The 16,613-nt window shown below is 34.0% G+C and overlaps 1 protein-coding gene across 1 annotated transcript in view; it reads left to right on the top strand.

Moving 5' to 3' along the window:
* Window positions 1-16,613, top strand: part of TARSL2 (threonyl-tRNA synthetase like 2) — a 36,639-nt gene that overhangs the window by 6,375 nt on the left and 13,651 nt on the right. The window contains exons 4-10 of the mRNA XM_027851715.1: window positions 334-457; window positions 4,922-5,043; window positions 6,884-7,001; window positions 8,120-8,184; window positions 10,270-10,348; window positions 10,868-11,014; window positions 13,287-13,385. Coding sequence (XP_027707516.1) covers window positions 334-457; window positions 4,922-5,043; window positions 6,884-7,001; window positions 8,120-8,184; window positions 10,270-10,348; window positions 10,868-11,014; window positions 13,287-13,385 — 754 coding nt within the window. The remainder of the gene's footprint in view (window positions 1-333; window positions 458-4,921; window positions 5,044-6,883; window positions 7,002-8,119; window positions 8,185-10,269; window positions 10,349-10,867; window positions 11,015-13,286; window positions 13,386-16,613) is intronic.

Below are 16,613 nucleotides of genomic sequence, written 5' to 3'. Positions count from 1 at the left end.
CTTTTAACTTAAAAGAACAAAAATAATACCCTCCTTGAGATTATACAAGAATTTGGCAGAAGGTAGGTTCAAAAGAGGAGCTCCAAATATCTTCTAAGGGCAACATTACTAATTCCAAGCCTTGAGAGATAACTACTTTGAAGAGAATAAGACTTATTTAAGTGTGTGTCTGACATATTTAAACAATGTCATATTACTTTATGTATATGTATGTTTTTGTATCTATGCATATATATGTAGCATGTACTTTTGCAACCTGAGTTTTAATTTTTGTTTACAAATAACATTGCACAGTAGACTATAATTAATTTCAAAATTATTTTCCTTTGTTAGTCAAGGACTGGCTGATAACACAGTAATAGCCAAAGTAAATGGTGAATTGTGGGATTTGGATCGTCCATTGGAAGAAGATTCTACAATAGAGTTACTTAGGTTTGATAATGAGGAAGCTCAGGCTGTAAGTATATTTTAAGAACTGATTTCTAAATTTCACTTAAAAGCTCTATTATGTAAAAAGCAGCGCATTGAAATTTAGAGATTTGTTCTTGTGGTATTTTAAGACAGTGGTGTCACACAAATAGTAATGGATCCCTGTGAGTTGTATATTGACTTAGAAAATCACAAATTAACATTATGGTATATCATATTTTAATTTATTTTGTTAAACATTTCCCAGTTACATTTTAATCTGGTTCAGTTAGCAGCATTTTGGGAGTTCTGTAAGCTACGAGTTTGGCACCTCTGCTCTAAGAGTTAACATTTATATAATTGATGTTCAATACATATGCAGACAGTTCTTGCTTTATGTAAGTGGACCGTTCTGCAGACCACTGTGTAAAGTGATTTTTATTCAATGTGAACTAGCCTGCTAATATGAGGAAGGAAAGGCCTGTAGTGGGAAAGGATTGGCCCACACACGGTTCAAGGACACATAGGGGCTAGGGATAGAGAAGTGAGAGTAGGAGGAGGAACACACAGGCCAGGGACAGAAACACGGGATGCTACATAGACAGACAGAAGATAAACATTTTTTTTTCTCTCAAAATGCTGCTGAACATGTTTTGTAGACTGACCAGTTCCAACTTAATTTTCCTCGTGTGACAATAATAATATTGAGGTCCATTTAATTCTAAAGTTTTTCATAGACACCTGTTTATGTCTTCTGCTTGTTTTTTCCCGTATGAACATAATGTGTCTTCGATGACATTAACAGACCATTTTTGTTCTTGTGTGTGTTTATAATATTCCCATTACTCACCAACAGCAAACTATGACTCTAAATGCTAGTCAATAAACAAACATTTGTTGAATGCCCATTGATAGACAGCATTGTACCAGTGTTCTGTGCTTTAAGGAAAGCCATTATACAAAATCCAGATTTATAGAACTATTTATTTTATTAGTCATTTTATTAAAGCATTATTTACTTTAGAAAATTGATTTAAGTATTTGTTTAAGAAACAAATTACTTTATGGTAACAAATTTCTTTATGAGAACTTCATTGACAAATCTTAGAAGGCATGTAGTATGAAGGGTTAAACATACCTACAGTTAGCTCTGTGCTGTAAATTAAAGACTGTACTCTCCCTAATTTTGTATTCTAAAGAGGAAATAGAGGAATATACTTCTCTATATCTAGATATACTATCTCTATATCTTCTCTATATCTGTATGGATATATAAATATATATATATATATACACACATATATATACACATACATGTGAGTATACATATACACATATTTATAGCTATATCTATTATTGCATCTCTATATAGATATATCTGTATCTGTATCTATATTTATCTATCTATCTACCTATCCATCTATCTCTCTATCCTTGGGACTGCATGATCCTCAGGTCATTATTATTGTTAGTTTTTTAGCCAGCTACATGTTTCTATATAAACTATATAGAGATCTATATGTACATTTATACATACTTATAATTTGTTTTATGGTAGCATAGAATGCCTTTCAATATAGGTACACATATGTATATCTATATATACCTATGCCATTTAGTATAGGTATATATAGATGTACATATGTATACCTATGCTATAGTATGGGTATAGATAGATACTTAGTATAGCATAGGTATATATTAATATAGATGTATGTACATCATGTGTATGTATATATGTATATATACCCACATACATACATACATACATACATACATACATACATACATACACACACTAAATGGTATTTCATGCTACCATAAGATTATTTTTCAAGCTAAAAATTCATAGTATCATAGAACTACAAGTAACCTCAGAGGTCAGTCTGATTCCCATGCAAATTATAAATCATATTTATATCATTTCAGCAAAGGAATCATCCAATCTCCTCTTAAATATCTGCAGTGACTGAAATTTCCAGTTATTCTAGATAGTCTGTTCTATTTGGGGGCAACTGTAATTGTTAGGAAATTTTTCTGTAGACTGAGCTGAATTTTACCACCCTGTAACTTTCATTCTATGACCTGAAACCAAGTAGAAACCAACCCGCTCCCTCTTCTATATGATATTCCTTCAGATATTTGAAGACTGCTAGTATGTCCTGCCTTAGTCTTCCTTCTGCAGGCTAAACATTTCTAGTTCATTCAGCTAATCCTTATCTGTTATCCTTGTGTTGATGATGCCTTTTTGGATATGTCACTAGCCAGGGAAAAAAAAGTATATTTAGCTTTCTGTTTATTTTTTTCAAAGGTAAAAGCTGTACCACTAAATCATTATGCCTGATAGAAAACATGTGATTTTAGAGCTAGAAGGGACTTCAGTATTCCTCTAATCCAATGGTGTCAAACTCAAATAAAAATTGATCCCTGTGGGCTGTGTATTAATTTACAAAACTACAAATTAATATTGTCTATGTTATATTGTATTTTTGTTTATTTCATTCAACATTTCCCAATTACATTTCAATCTGGTGCAAGTTGTACTTTGTAGACTATGACCCTAATTGTGGCTCCCAGACCAAGAGTTTGACAGCTCTGATCCAAACTGATCTCAGAGAGGTTGGGTGAGTGGTCCATAGTTGTGCAAATGCCTTAATGCCAGAGGTGCCTAAGAGTTTGAATGGTTAATGTTATTGGACTGGTTTGAACTTTCTGGTAATATCCCAGGAGTTTACAAGTTTAACCGTGGTGCGCAGCTGTGATTTCATGCCTAAGAAAACATAAACACCTCCCATTTGGAGGTGTAAAAATACACGCCTCTAAAAATAAGAAAGGATAATGTTTTGCATCGTGTGTTGCAGGTTTTAAAGTTCTCCCAATAATACTATATGGATTCTCCCTATCCATTCAGAACACTAATAGTTGTTGTATTAGTTTCTAAACTTAATGTATGCATATATGTATATGTCATATACATGTACATACACATATGATTTTATACATATGTACAAATATATAATCTATGTAATATATATGATATGCACATATTTTACAGTTATATAGAATCAAAATTGCAAATCAAAAATTAAACTTTAAAAAAGCTTTACTCCATTTTAGATAAAATTGGTTATACTCAGAATTCAACAAATGCCCATTTATCTAAAGATAGGAATGTCATAGATTGGTGGCTAAATGTTCTGTAGAGGTGTATGAAATTGTTTAATGTGTGTGGATGTATCATTTAGTTATTTTAATAGCACTGAAAGCAAACAACTTGCTCGATTCTCTGCCTCATAGGTTAGAGGGCATTACCCTTAGAGATGACACAGAAATGGGTCAAAGTTCTTTATAAAGTTATTTTGTTCCAATGTTCTGTGAGAATTGTGGAGGATTGTATCTACACTCCATATCAATTAATTAATTCACTCATTCAACAAACCAGTCAATTGATAGGTGTTTATTAAGTGCTTTTTATATGCCAAGTATTATCCCAGGTGTTGGGGATATGAAGACAAAAAAATGAAACAGCCTCTACCCTCAGAGAGCTTACATTCTATCAGGGTGATATCATGTATATATTGAAACATACAAAATAAGCACAAGATGATAGGGAGGAAGTGAAGACAATGGCAGCAGGGAGATCAGTAAAGGTCTCACATAAAAAGGGGCAATTGAGCTGAAGTTTGAGGGAAGCTAGGGATTCTAAGAGGCAAAGGTGAAGAGAACAAATCTTTATTAAATGAAAATTGCTGTGGAAGGTGCTGGGAGAGATACAAGGATAAATAAGATATGGTCCCTGTAATGTGAACAGGAAAGTATTGTTTGCCAACTGAGCATGAATCCCTGGCCATAAGTGAGGCACGTGGCCTGCCATAATAGACAGAGCCCATCTTGGAACTGGGAACACTTGGTTTCAAGTCCTGCCTCTGACAACACTGGTTGTGTAGCCTCTCCTATAGCCCAATACTAGGGCTCTAGACAACTCTCAAGACTATAAGACTTGCAGTTGTATGGAGTTTCTTATATAAGGGAGATTATAGCACCAGTCCCTATCCTGATTCTGTAGGAAGAACAGCTGAAGTCTTGGAGCTAGACAGTAGACATTTCTGGGGCTCAGTACCAGAGAGGATATGGAAGAGCCTCTTCTCGCCATGTGTAGGAGCAAAGGACTGAATTTCTTGCTCTGTTACACAGATGAGTATTATTACTGAAAAGTCAACCAACTTTTATTAAATTCCTTAATGGATGCTGTGTCAGAACTTTATCTGTATTTATTCTTCTGCCATATTTAAAGAACTTAAGTCTAGTGTTGCATTTGGAGAGCATTAGCAAGTAATTTTTTGATCTCTACAGGGTTGTTGGGAGGTTTAAATGAGATAATATATGTAAAATGCTTCATAGACCTTAAATGTTATATTTGCTATATAAATGTTACATAAATACTATATAAATGTTAGCTATTTTTATTATTGCATTTATTTTTTAACATATTCTTTCTTTACATGGCCTATAGGTATACTGGCATTCTAGTGCTCATATTCTTGGAGAAGCTATGGAAAGTTATTATGGAGGCTGCTTGTGCTATGGTCCACCTATTGAAAATGGATTTTATTATGACATGTACATTGAAGACAGGTAACATTTAATTAATTTCGTGCTTCCTGTGAGTATACTGACTATCAGAATGTGAAGAATATTGATTGATATGGTTACAAATTGACTAGTCTTATTCTTTTTGTCATTTTTGGAGGGTATTCATTGCAGTTAAAGAAACATTAGGCACCTACTGTGTGCAAGTCATTTTGCTGGACAACTGGATGAGATAAAAAGTTTAGTTTAAAGACATCATCTTCAAGAGGCTTAAAGTCTGGTAGGGAGCCAAGACATATATACACAGAAAACTATATAACTATATATATATATATGAAACTATGTATATATAACTATATATATATTAATAAGTACATAGGAGATATGTCAATAGAGTGCTATATGAAAATCAAAGGGAGAAAGGTTATTAGCAACTGTATAGCAAAATACTAGACAGATAGTAACTGCTTAAGAAATACTTGTTGAATGAATGAATTTAGGGTGGACAGAAATCAAGGAAGGCTTCCTGGAGGAAGTAGCATTTGAGTTGGGCTTTAACACGAATAGGAATACATTAGGCCAAGAGTGGCAGGCACAGGATGAACAAAGGCTTGGAGATAGGGAAGTGTCTGTATGGGGAGCTTTGAGTAGTACAGTTGGGTTGAAGCTTGAAATATGTGGAAGGACAGTATTAGTAGATAAGGCTTAGAAAACTGAGTTATTATTATGCCAGTACCTACTGTTGGCCCAGTTCTGTGCTTGGTACTGTGAAGGCTAAAAAGAAAGTCAAATCATGGTTCCTATGCTTAAGTAGGAAACCATCACTCATTTTCGTGACTCCTTTAGGGTACCAAATATCATAGTTTGTCAAGATAAAAAGACTACCAAAGAGAAGAAATAATTAGAGAACAACATAAATCAACAAATATCTTGGTTTGGCAGGAATTCAGGAAAGGAGAAGATAAGTATAGGTTGGAGAAGTTAGTAAAGGCTTCAAAGAGGAACTTCATAGATGTAAAACTTGAGAAGGCCTAGAAAGATGATTTAGACCAGAGGTGGGGAACCTGTGGCCTCGAGACCACATGTGGCCTTCTAGGTCCTCAAGTGCGGCCCTTTGATTGAATCCAAACTTCACAGAACAAATCCTTCTATTAAATTTTAGACAGATAGGTTGAAGGCCAGAGTGGAGGTCTTCCAGAAAGTGGAAATCACAAGAACCAAAACATAAATCAATACATTTAGCACATTTATGGCTGTTTTGAAGTTAGTAATTATTTTGGCTTTGGTTTATTTTTCATATAACATTTTGATGCGATTATTCTATCCTTTGTACTTTCAATCTGGCAAATGTCTTAATCGTAATAGAAATATTTTATTCAAATATTAGGATCATAGATTTAGAACTGCAAGGCAAGAATACAAAAATTATTTCACTTTTCACTTCAGTTATGATTAAAAAATGGCTAAATAAAAAGTGTATGGAATTTGACTTTGAAGTGAGAAATTTTAAAAGATTAATTGAGAAAACATTTTGATTACCTCAAGACAGCAGTGTCCCTTGAATACAAAATTATAACTACAGGATTATGTTTTCTTATGGTCTAGCAGAATAATTTGATGCTCTCATCAGTTATTTCTGGTTTATAGGCAAATGTCTTAGCCTCTTCTCCTTCTCCCCTTTTTTGAAATGGAAATGTCTCCTTATACTTTAGAAATTTTAAAGGATCAAGTAAAGTTCCCTTGATGCCCTCCAATTTTTTATGCTTACAAAATGTCACAATTAGAAATATAAAACATAATTAGAAGTCATTTAGGAAGATAATATACAATGTCTTCTCAAAGTTAATTTTTACTCTTATTAATAAAAATACTATTTTCTGTTTAGAGGAGTGTCCAGTACAGAATTTCCAATATTAGAGAATATGTGTAAAACTATCATGAAAGAGAAGCAACCTTTTGAAAGGTTAGAAATCAGCAAAGAAATCCTTCTGGACATGTTTAAGGTAAATTGTTAAACAACTCTTAATATTTAGAAGCATTCAACTCATGAATTTAAGAATAATGCAGGTGTCTTAACAATTTTACAAAAAACCCCAACCTTAATTTCTGTAACTACTGAAATATTTTTTCAGATTGTTTGGCAGTGGGTTCTGTGGGTAAATGAACAGAACCAGTCACTTCTGCATTTACCTACCCCTATATTTTGTGATAATTCTAAAAATAGGTAAGAGAGGGGTATCTATCCATGGCACTAATCTAGCTTTATGTCACTATTGGTGGAAAGAAAGCTGTTGAAAGGATTAAACTGCCAATGTAAAATTAAGTAAATTAAAATCATTGGACTAAAGGGTCACACATTCTTCCCTGATTGGAACTCAGCTTTATTTCTCATAGAGAGGCAGATAGATAAAGGATCAGGTGGATAATTTTTGTGTGTTTTTATAACTTATTTAACTTTGTAAGGATACCATCTTTATTCAACTGTTTTTATAATTTAATATATAATCTCAGTTTTTGCTATTTTCTCTGGATTTTCTTGTTTTTCTTTTAAATTATGTTAAGTGTAAATCTGGCAATCTCTGCCTTTCATTTGTGTCTGTCTTGTTTCTATGACATCTTTGTTTATAAATATTGATAATTTTATTTAAAAAATTGTACATTAAAAAAAGCATTGTTCTTATAGTCCAAATACTGTACAAAGAGTAAGGAATTTGTTTAGTTGGGTTGGAAAGGAGTCTCTATATTCTACTTGTTAATGTATATGTTATGGATGCTTTAAGGATGATAGCCCAATAAAGTCTCAATACAGGGGAAGAATTTGCTGAGTATTTCTCTTACAGTTTATAGATATGAAGTCAAATTAACACTGATCAATTCATAGCTATATCCATTAAATAGATATTTATACAAAATACCTTGTACAATGCAGAAATGAAGGCATAACAATACCAATAAATATTTTGCCATTAATTTTTTTTTATCATCTTCTATGTTTAGATAAATTAATAATGAAGCTTTGCCCTTTGACCTTTTTTCTACATCCAATGTATTATCTTTTTTATGGAATACAGGTGTTTTTACTTAAATAGTTTATGTGCTAATATGCATGTTTTCTTTGTAGTACAATAAATTTAAATGCCGAATCCTGAATGAGAAGGTTGATACCCCAACTACCACAGTATACAGGTAAAGGGCACATGATTAACAAACAGCTCATTTCTAAATACTACATTATTAGTAAGCACTAGAAAAATGTCCCTCTTAAGGCAACCTGTTCTTAACTTTGTGCTGTTAAATTACCATCATTTATTAAAGACACATTAAAAAATACCCTTTGTTCAAAATGGATGAATGAAAAAATATGTACATATATAATTTTAATAATGTTATATTATTATACACCCTTAAGGAAGGCCACACAAATGTCATCATTGTGGAGTATTTCCATCCTCCCCCTTCATTTATCAGGTAAAGTTGGAAAGCCTTCTTTTCTGTAGTTGTTGAATTTGGCTGTCTCTTTTCTGGTAACTGAAGCTGTGTTCCCTATATGGGCTAGTTTTTTATTAACGTTGAGAAAAATAAGTGTAGGTGTCATATGAAAAGGTGGGACTATATGATTTCTAAGGTTCCTTCTATCTTAAAATACTGAGAACTAGGAGTAGACACTTCTAGGCCTCTGCTTTCACTCTGTCACACTTAAGAAGAGAGGCTCCAGAAACTTGCTATCAACATCCTTAATCATTGTTTTTTCTGCCCCATCTTGTGCTTTCACTCTATCTCCCAGAGTTAAAAGTATCAGCCTTTTGAATAAGGGAACTGATACACAGTTGGCACACCTTGGGTCACCAGGTGATCTGTAGAATACTTGGCATGGGCCTCTCTCTACTTCCCAGCATTTGGTACAACATTGAACAGTGAACACGATGAGTTGACTATCTGTAAGCTTTTCCTGTGGAAGTCACTTCTTTCCATCTTTCCAACCTTCCTTCTTACATTAGTGATAGCTTTGATCTTGACTTTGAAGCTATAAAATCTGTTTTATAATTTTCCTCCATTCCATCATTTTCCACAGGAAAGAGCTTGGCATTGCCATAGATTTGGTGATATTACTAGAAATGGCCTGGGCCTTACTAACAGTGAAACTGTTTAGAATTGTCAGTATACATATTTTCTTTACATTATTTTAAAAATTCATTGATTTTGTCACACTGGGTCTTCCCACTCCACTTTGCTTCCTCTCTGTATATTTAAAGTTCATTAAGTGTTTTGAAAAGTTTGTTTCTAGAAATCATTTCAAACGTAGACACAACTTACAAGAGAATTGGGGTTAAAGGAATGAATAATCCCTAGTTATAAAATATAAAAATATAAAAATCTGATGCTTGTCATGGGCTGATTACCTAGCACAAGCAGGTTTTGGTGCTAGTATTCTCTGCTCTGATAATTTTACTAATTTCTATGTATAAATTACTATTGGTCATATTTCAGTAAACTGGAAAGCAGTAAACTCTTCGCAGAACTTCATTACCTTTGATATAAAACAGTAAAACTCAAAGTTCATTTTCAAAGAGATGTTTTACTTTTCATGCAATCTGACCTTGGTATATTTGACCTTGTAGAAGCATCATAGAATGAGTTTTGGATTGGAGTCAGAAGGTATGGTTTTGAATTCTGATTCTGCCTGTGTGATTTTGGACAAGCCACTTAACTTGTCTGGGCCTCAGTTTCCTCTTTTCTTAAGTGGGGAGTTGGAAGAGTGATATCACAGGAAACTTCTAGAAGCTTTACAGTGCCTAATCCAGTGATTGGCATATAGGAGGCACTTCAAAAATATCACTTGGTTGACTGATTGGTATTAGGAATTCATGTGGTATAGGAAAGGTGCTTTTATAATTTTAGGATCACTGAAAGACTCACTAGGGTATAGAAATTCAAAATCTACATTTTGTTTTGTTTACATGAGTTGTGTATCTTGTAGGGTGTGCTGCAGTTTTTGGTTTCAGGAAGGTAGGTGTAGACTAAGATATGACTTTCTGAGGTTAGGTTAAATCATTACCTTCTTCCTACCAGACACTGAAATTTTCTACATCGAATTTTATTTGAAAGATTGAGAAAAAACAGTAAAGTCTCTGCAACAACAAAAAAAATTGCTATAATAATACTTTACAAGTATATAAAAGCCAATGCAATAAACACATGGTAGTGCATACATATACTGAGTAGTCAAAATAACAACAACTCTGCCTGAATATCTCAATAATTGCATTATAGATGTGGTCCACTGATTGACCTTTGTAGAGGTCCACATGTAAGACACACTGGAAAAATTAAAGCCATAAAAATATTTAAGGTAAGCATTTATATTTCTAATAATATTAACTGAAGACAAATTAAAAGATGGCTATCATATTTTTTTAAAAAATTTTCCCACCCTAGTACTTTAAGATATTTTATTTCCTTTATTGGTTTTTGCATTTTCTTTTGGGAATAATGTAATTTTAAATTTTGTGAAATCTTTATTTGGCTAATAGTTATAATTGCTCTCCTTTCACATTAATGCAAACGCTGTATATAATCTCTGTTTCTTGATATGTAATTTCATAATGTTTCATCATATGCTGTAATTTAGCATGAAATGTTATAATTTTTTTGATATATATGGAACCCTTTTATTTTTTATCTCTTTGGGGCTTATGCCTAGCAAGAGAATTTGACTGAATAAAAAAAAAATACTACAGGAAAAACCTCTTTCATAATTTTGGTATCGCTATCATAATTAGAAAATTGTGAATATATTAAAAATGCTTTATTTCTCAAAAATGTTTGTTATGGTTAATAAAATATACATTCCTTCCTGTTTGAATCTTAGAATTCCTCAACCTATTGGGAAGGAAAGGCTGACATGGAGACTTTGCAAAGGATCTATGGAATATCTTTTCCTGATAATAAGATGATGAAAACTTGGGAAAAGTTCCAAGAGGAAGCAAAAAACAGAGATCATAGGAAAATTGGAAAGGTATGCCCCAAATACATAATTGCTACTAATAAAACAACATTAATTTTAATGGAATGTATGGGCTGTTTGGGGAGGATTAGTACGTCTGGTGTGAAGGCTTGCTGCACTCTTGTCAGGGCTGCTCATCCACCTTTGGTGTCTACCTGGCACTCAATTCTCACCTGTAGCTCCAAGAAGGTGTAGCATGTGCAGCAACCACACCCTAGTAAACTGTCTTGGCAGATGGACTAAACCAGGTTGGGAGTAATGACAGTCTTCAAACCCATTGGTGAGTTAGGGGGATGTCTACCCCAAACATGTGAAGACTTCCCCCAGCAGAACAGGTGGATGAGAACAGTTTGTTCCAGTGGCCATGAAGGCAGCTGAAGCAGGCGCCGTGGATCACTTAGCACTTGGTCAGGCACGGGAGACACGAAGGTCATCCACTGCGTTCTGGGCCACGGCCAGTCATCTTGAGTTTTGTCTTTCTCCTGGACTTTGATGACTCTGGAGGAGAGAGTGAGGCCGATGACTTTGCATAACTCTGCCTCACTTAAATTCAATTCACGCTCAAGTCAAGACATCATCCTGTGATACCATTGGTCACCTTTGAAAATGAAGGACGAGACTCAGATTCCTTAAGAACCTAGCCAATAGCTCTAAAATGTTCAGATTCCTTAAGAGTCTGGCCAGTATGGCAGATTTTTAATAAACCTTGTCTGTGGCTGAAAGGCTTGGGTCAAATTCATTCGGGCAGGACTGTGTTGTGATTTTGGGGTCCCAGTACCCCTAAACCTCTAGACCTCAACATAGGTTTCCCTGACCAGGAAGAACTGCCTCATCCCAAGTTCTTCTCCAGCTGAGACTGGGAGGGTCAGAGCCATCAACTTCCAGATAATATATACCAACCTCCAACTGAGTCCAAGGTTTCTAGCCCACTGGACCTGGTGTCAGCCGTGTTCTAAAGTCTGACCCCTTGAACGGGACCCAGTGAGGCAAGGACAGCTCTACAGTCATTGCGAGCAGGAAGCAGTTTCAGAAACCGAGACCTTCGCCCTTTACCCCAAAAGAATTTGGGTCCCATTCATGTGAGGGAGGAATGATGAGGTACGGGCCCAAGCCAAGACCTTTGTCCCAGTTTGGGCCCTGTTTGTCTGTAGGCCCTAGAAAACCCTTGGACTGTCCTTGAATTCTCTTACTTGATCAAGGAAGCCTCTGAAGGTGTAATCCCATCAACTGGCCTTTCCTTATCACCTATGCCTAAAGGTATAATCCTATCAACTGGCTGTTCCTACTCCTAATGTCCCAATTCTCTGTTCCTAGCCTTCTAGTCATACCTCCCACCCTTAATTCTATCTAAACTCCATTCTCCCTTGGCCACATCCAGGTCCTTAGCAATCTATTACCTCAGAGTCCCCTCAGACTACTTGGCCACTCCTAGATCCCTCCCATAGTCTTTCTGTATATAAGGTCCATCTTGCCCTTAAGGTGCTCAGATTCCTTAAGAACCTAGCCAATAGTTCACAAATGTTCAGATTCCTTAAGAGTCTGGCCAGTATGGTGGATCTTTAATAAACTTTGTCTTTGGCTGAAGAAAAAAAAAATGAAGAACGAACAACAATCATGTCACCATTGGTAGGCCTAAAATGTGTCATGTAAAGCTAAATTCTTTTATAGTAATCTTCCCTTGTCTTCTACTTTTCCCCCTTGTTTGACTTCAAAAAAGACAAACTACTAATTTCTGCACCTGCCTTACTGTCCCACTCCAATTTCTTTCCTTGCAGTTGAAATTAGCATCTTATATCCTATCAGCTATCTCTGCATATTCACTTATTGCACATTGAAAATTGTGTTTGTCTCTTTTAAAAGCCTTCTTCTTGAATAATTAAAATTATTCTACACAATATCTATCCCAGATGAGGTAACCTCTACTTAGGATCTGCCTTGTGCGAGAAACCACTTCAATCTGAATTGGTTGGGTAATGATTACTTTTCCTTCAAAATACTTTATTAATCAATAATTTCTTCATAAAATACATATCAGGCATTACAAAGTAAGAAAACTAGAAATATGTAAGAAAATTAAAGAAAAGAGAAAACGAAAGCTTAACAATGCAAAGAAAATCCAATCTTAAACTATTAAAAAGGAATTACATTTTCATATATGGGATTATATGTTTCAGCAATATATGAGAAGCGTGGATTATATAGTAGAAATTTTCTGTTTTGTACCTGATATGAGTATTCAAATTTTAAAAAGTACTAAACTTGACATATGATTGTTTCAATGTAGGAACAGGAACTTTTCTTTTTTCATGATCTGAGCCCGGGCAGCTGTTTTTTCCTTCCAAGAGGAGCTTTTATCTATAATACACTCGTGAACTTCATAAAAGTAAGTGGATTTATTATTTTTTAGTATTGCTTGGTTAGCATTTGTTATCTTCATTTTAGGTACATGAACGTTAAAATATTAGTCCCTTTGCACTTTATTTTCCTTTTTTAGTAAACATAGTTAATGAAAAATTCCAAACTACTTTGATTAATTCTGTTTTCAACGCGTTAGTGATTTTCAGGCTAATACGTCATCGTAGGTTCTAGAGTTAAAAAGAACCCTCAAGATTATCTAGTTCACCTCCCTAATTTTACAGATGAGGAAACTAAAGGCAAGATGATTTGACCAAGCTTATATAGGTAGGAACAGAGCTAGGATTAGAATTTAGGTCATCTAACTTTCAATCCAAAGAGTTTGCTATGTAATTTTTTTTAAAAATGGGAAACATGTTTATTTTCCCTAAGAAAAATGCAAATGTTTGGATTTTTCCTGAACATATATTTTCCAAATTGTATCTAAGATCTATATACAAAATCAAAGATTATGGTTATATTTATTAAGCAGAATGATAAATTAGGTCATTGTCTCATTTCATCTTTGTATCTCTTGCCTAGCATAGTGCCTTCAAAATTTTTTGACCTTTTTTGGTTTTATATTATCTTCATTTCAAAATATATCCCTCACCTTTACCCACCTAAAAGATCATCTCTTGTAACAAAGAATAAAAAAGAGAGGAAAATAAGTAACTCAGCAAAATAAACTGACACATCAACAGAATCTGAAAGTGTATACAGAGTTCCGCATCCATAGTTCTCCACTTCTGCAAAGAAGGGAGGGAAATATATTTGCTCATCTATTCTTGGGAGCCAAGCTTGGCTATTATAATTATACAGTGTTCAGTTTTGCTTTTGTTGTTGCTGTTTCCATTGACGTTGATATAGTCATTATGTTTATTGTTTTCCTGCTTCAGCTTACCTCCCTTCCCTTCAGTTCATGTAATTCTTCCCATACATACTTTATATTCTTCATATTTATTTATGAATACAATGTTCTACTGCATTCACAGACCACCGTTTATTTAGCCGTTCCCCAACTGACGGTTATCTACTTTGTTTCCAGTTCTTTTGTATTACAAAAAAGTGCTGTGGTGAATATGTTGGAATATATATGAAATGTTTTTTTTTTAATCTCTTTAGAATATATGCCTAACAGTGGGATCTCTGGGTTAAAGAGCATGAACATTTTTCTTATTTTCTTAGCATAAATCCAAATTGTTTTTCCAGAATGATTATACCAAATGCACAGCTCCATCAACAGTATGTTGATGTATGTGCTTGTCTTCTGAAAGTCTCTCCAACATAAACTCTTTCCATCTCATGTCTTTTTTGCCAGTTTTCTGGGTTTGATGTAAGACCACATGTCTTTTTCTTTTGAAAATTGTTTGTTCACATCCTCTAACTACTTACCCACTGAGCAATGACTCTTGGTCATATATATTTGTGTTAGATCCCTATATATGTTTGATATCATACCCTTTTCAGAGATAATTGATAGAAAATGGTTTTTTGTTATTGACAGTTTCCCTTTATCCTTGTCACATTTGTGTAAAAACTTTTCAATTTCATGTAATTAAAATGGCCTTTTATTTTGTGTGACTGTCTATCCCTTATCTGTTTAAGAATTCTCCCCTTAGAGTTAAGAGAGTGACTTGTAAAAGCATCCATTCAACAAAATTTTAAGTGTAGACGATATATAATGTACCGTGCAAGGCACTGGGTGAAGTATAAAATGTATATAATCTATGGGTCTGATCTTTGTGGAGTTTAGTTTAATAAGAAGATGTATTCACATACACAAAAAACCAGAGTACAGAATAATACATGAGTGCATTAGAGAAGTGCAGATAAAGTGGGTCAAATTCATTACTGATAACAAAGTCAAGGAAGCCTTCCTAAAGTAGGTAACATTTGACTTGGACTTAAATGTATAAGAGAGAAAGAAGAACATCTGAGGCATAGATAACAGGGTGAACAAACACAGGGAACTGGGGAAACATGGGGTGTGTTTAGATGACTGGAAAATAGTCTAGTTCATCTGGATCTTAGAGTGCATAATGGGGAGTTTATTATGAGACTAAGACTGGAGAGGTAGTGTGATTGTAGAATCACACCATTGAGTGGCAGTAAAAGAGTCTGACATTCACTCATTAGACAGTAAGGAACCATTAAACAGGAGCTATGTGACATTTTGCAAATAGTAGGCACTTAAACAAAATTTGATTGGATTTAATAGTACTTCCCATGCAAAAAAAAAAAAAAAGAAGAAAAGAAAAAAATTCCTCATCAGGTAAAGAGGTTTAAAACATTTTGTCATACATGTTGCCCAAAAGGCCAGAATACTCAGGTCTTCTTGTTTTAAAAACAAAAAGGGATTCAAGATAGATATTCTCTGGAACTAATTCTCATTTCTAGTGATTCCATAATGGGTGTTATTAGTAAATAGGTGATCTCTGTTAGACTTCATTAATGATCAAATAAGATAATGTATATAAAGTGTTTTAAAATGCCATGTAAATGTCAGTTATTAATATCTATTATTAATTTATTATTACCACATATATGGGGAGAGCCTTCTACTTTTAGGTAATGAACCTTCACCACTTAACTTTTTATAGTTTAAAATTTTTCAATTAAAATTGGAAAGTAGCAAAGACTATGGAATTTAGGTATAATGACTCTTGGCCACAAACTATCTAAAGAACATAAAGTAAATTATTTTTATACAGAATAGTCACAGAAAAGGTTTCTTATTAATTACTATTCTAGTTCATTGAAAATTAGTATATATAGTAACCTATAGATGGATTTTTGTTTTAAAGAATTAAATAACAATGAAATATGTAACATGGGACCATGACAGATGTAATTTAATATTTTTATATGATTCAAAAAGCATATCAGGATCTTCATTATCATTTTCACCTTAGAGCCATCATTATGAGCATTAGTAATCATTATAGAATATTGTAGATGTGTTACGTATGGGACATTGGGCTTAATCCATATTGACCCCATGTTGTCCCTTGGTAGTTGATGTAAAAAAAAAAATTAACCTCTAAAAAATTCACCTTCCTCCTTGCATTGGAGAGGTGGGGAACTTTGTGTGTGGAATGACGCATATACTGGCAAAGCAATTGATGTGTTGGTTGACATGCCAGTTAAAAAAAAAGTTCACCATGGTAAAAATGAATCCCTAAGTTCTTCTTGTATACTTGTAATTTGTCCCTTT

This window comes from Vombatus ursinus, unplaced genomic scaffold (assembly GCF_900497805.2).
Source record: "Vombatus ursinus unplaced genomic scaffold, bare-nosed wombat genome assembly UNPS02009205.1, whole genome shotgun sequence".
In the NCBI taxonomy this organism is placed as follows: Eukaryota; Metazoa; Chordata; class Mammalia; order Diprotodontia; family Vombatidae; genus Vombatus; species Vombatus ursinus.
The sequence above is the reverse complement of the archived record's forward strand: the minus strand, read 5'-3'. Positions and strand labels throughout refer to the sequence as shown.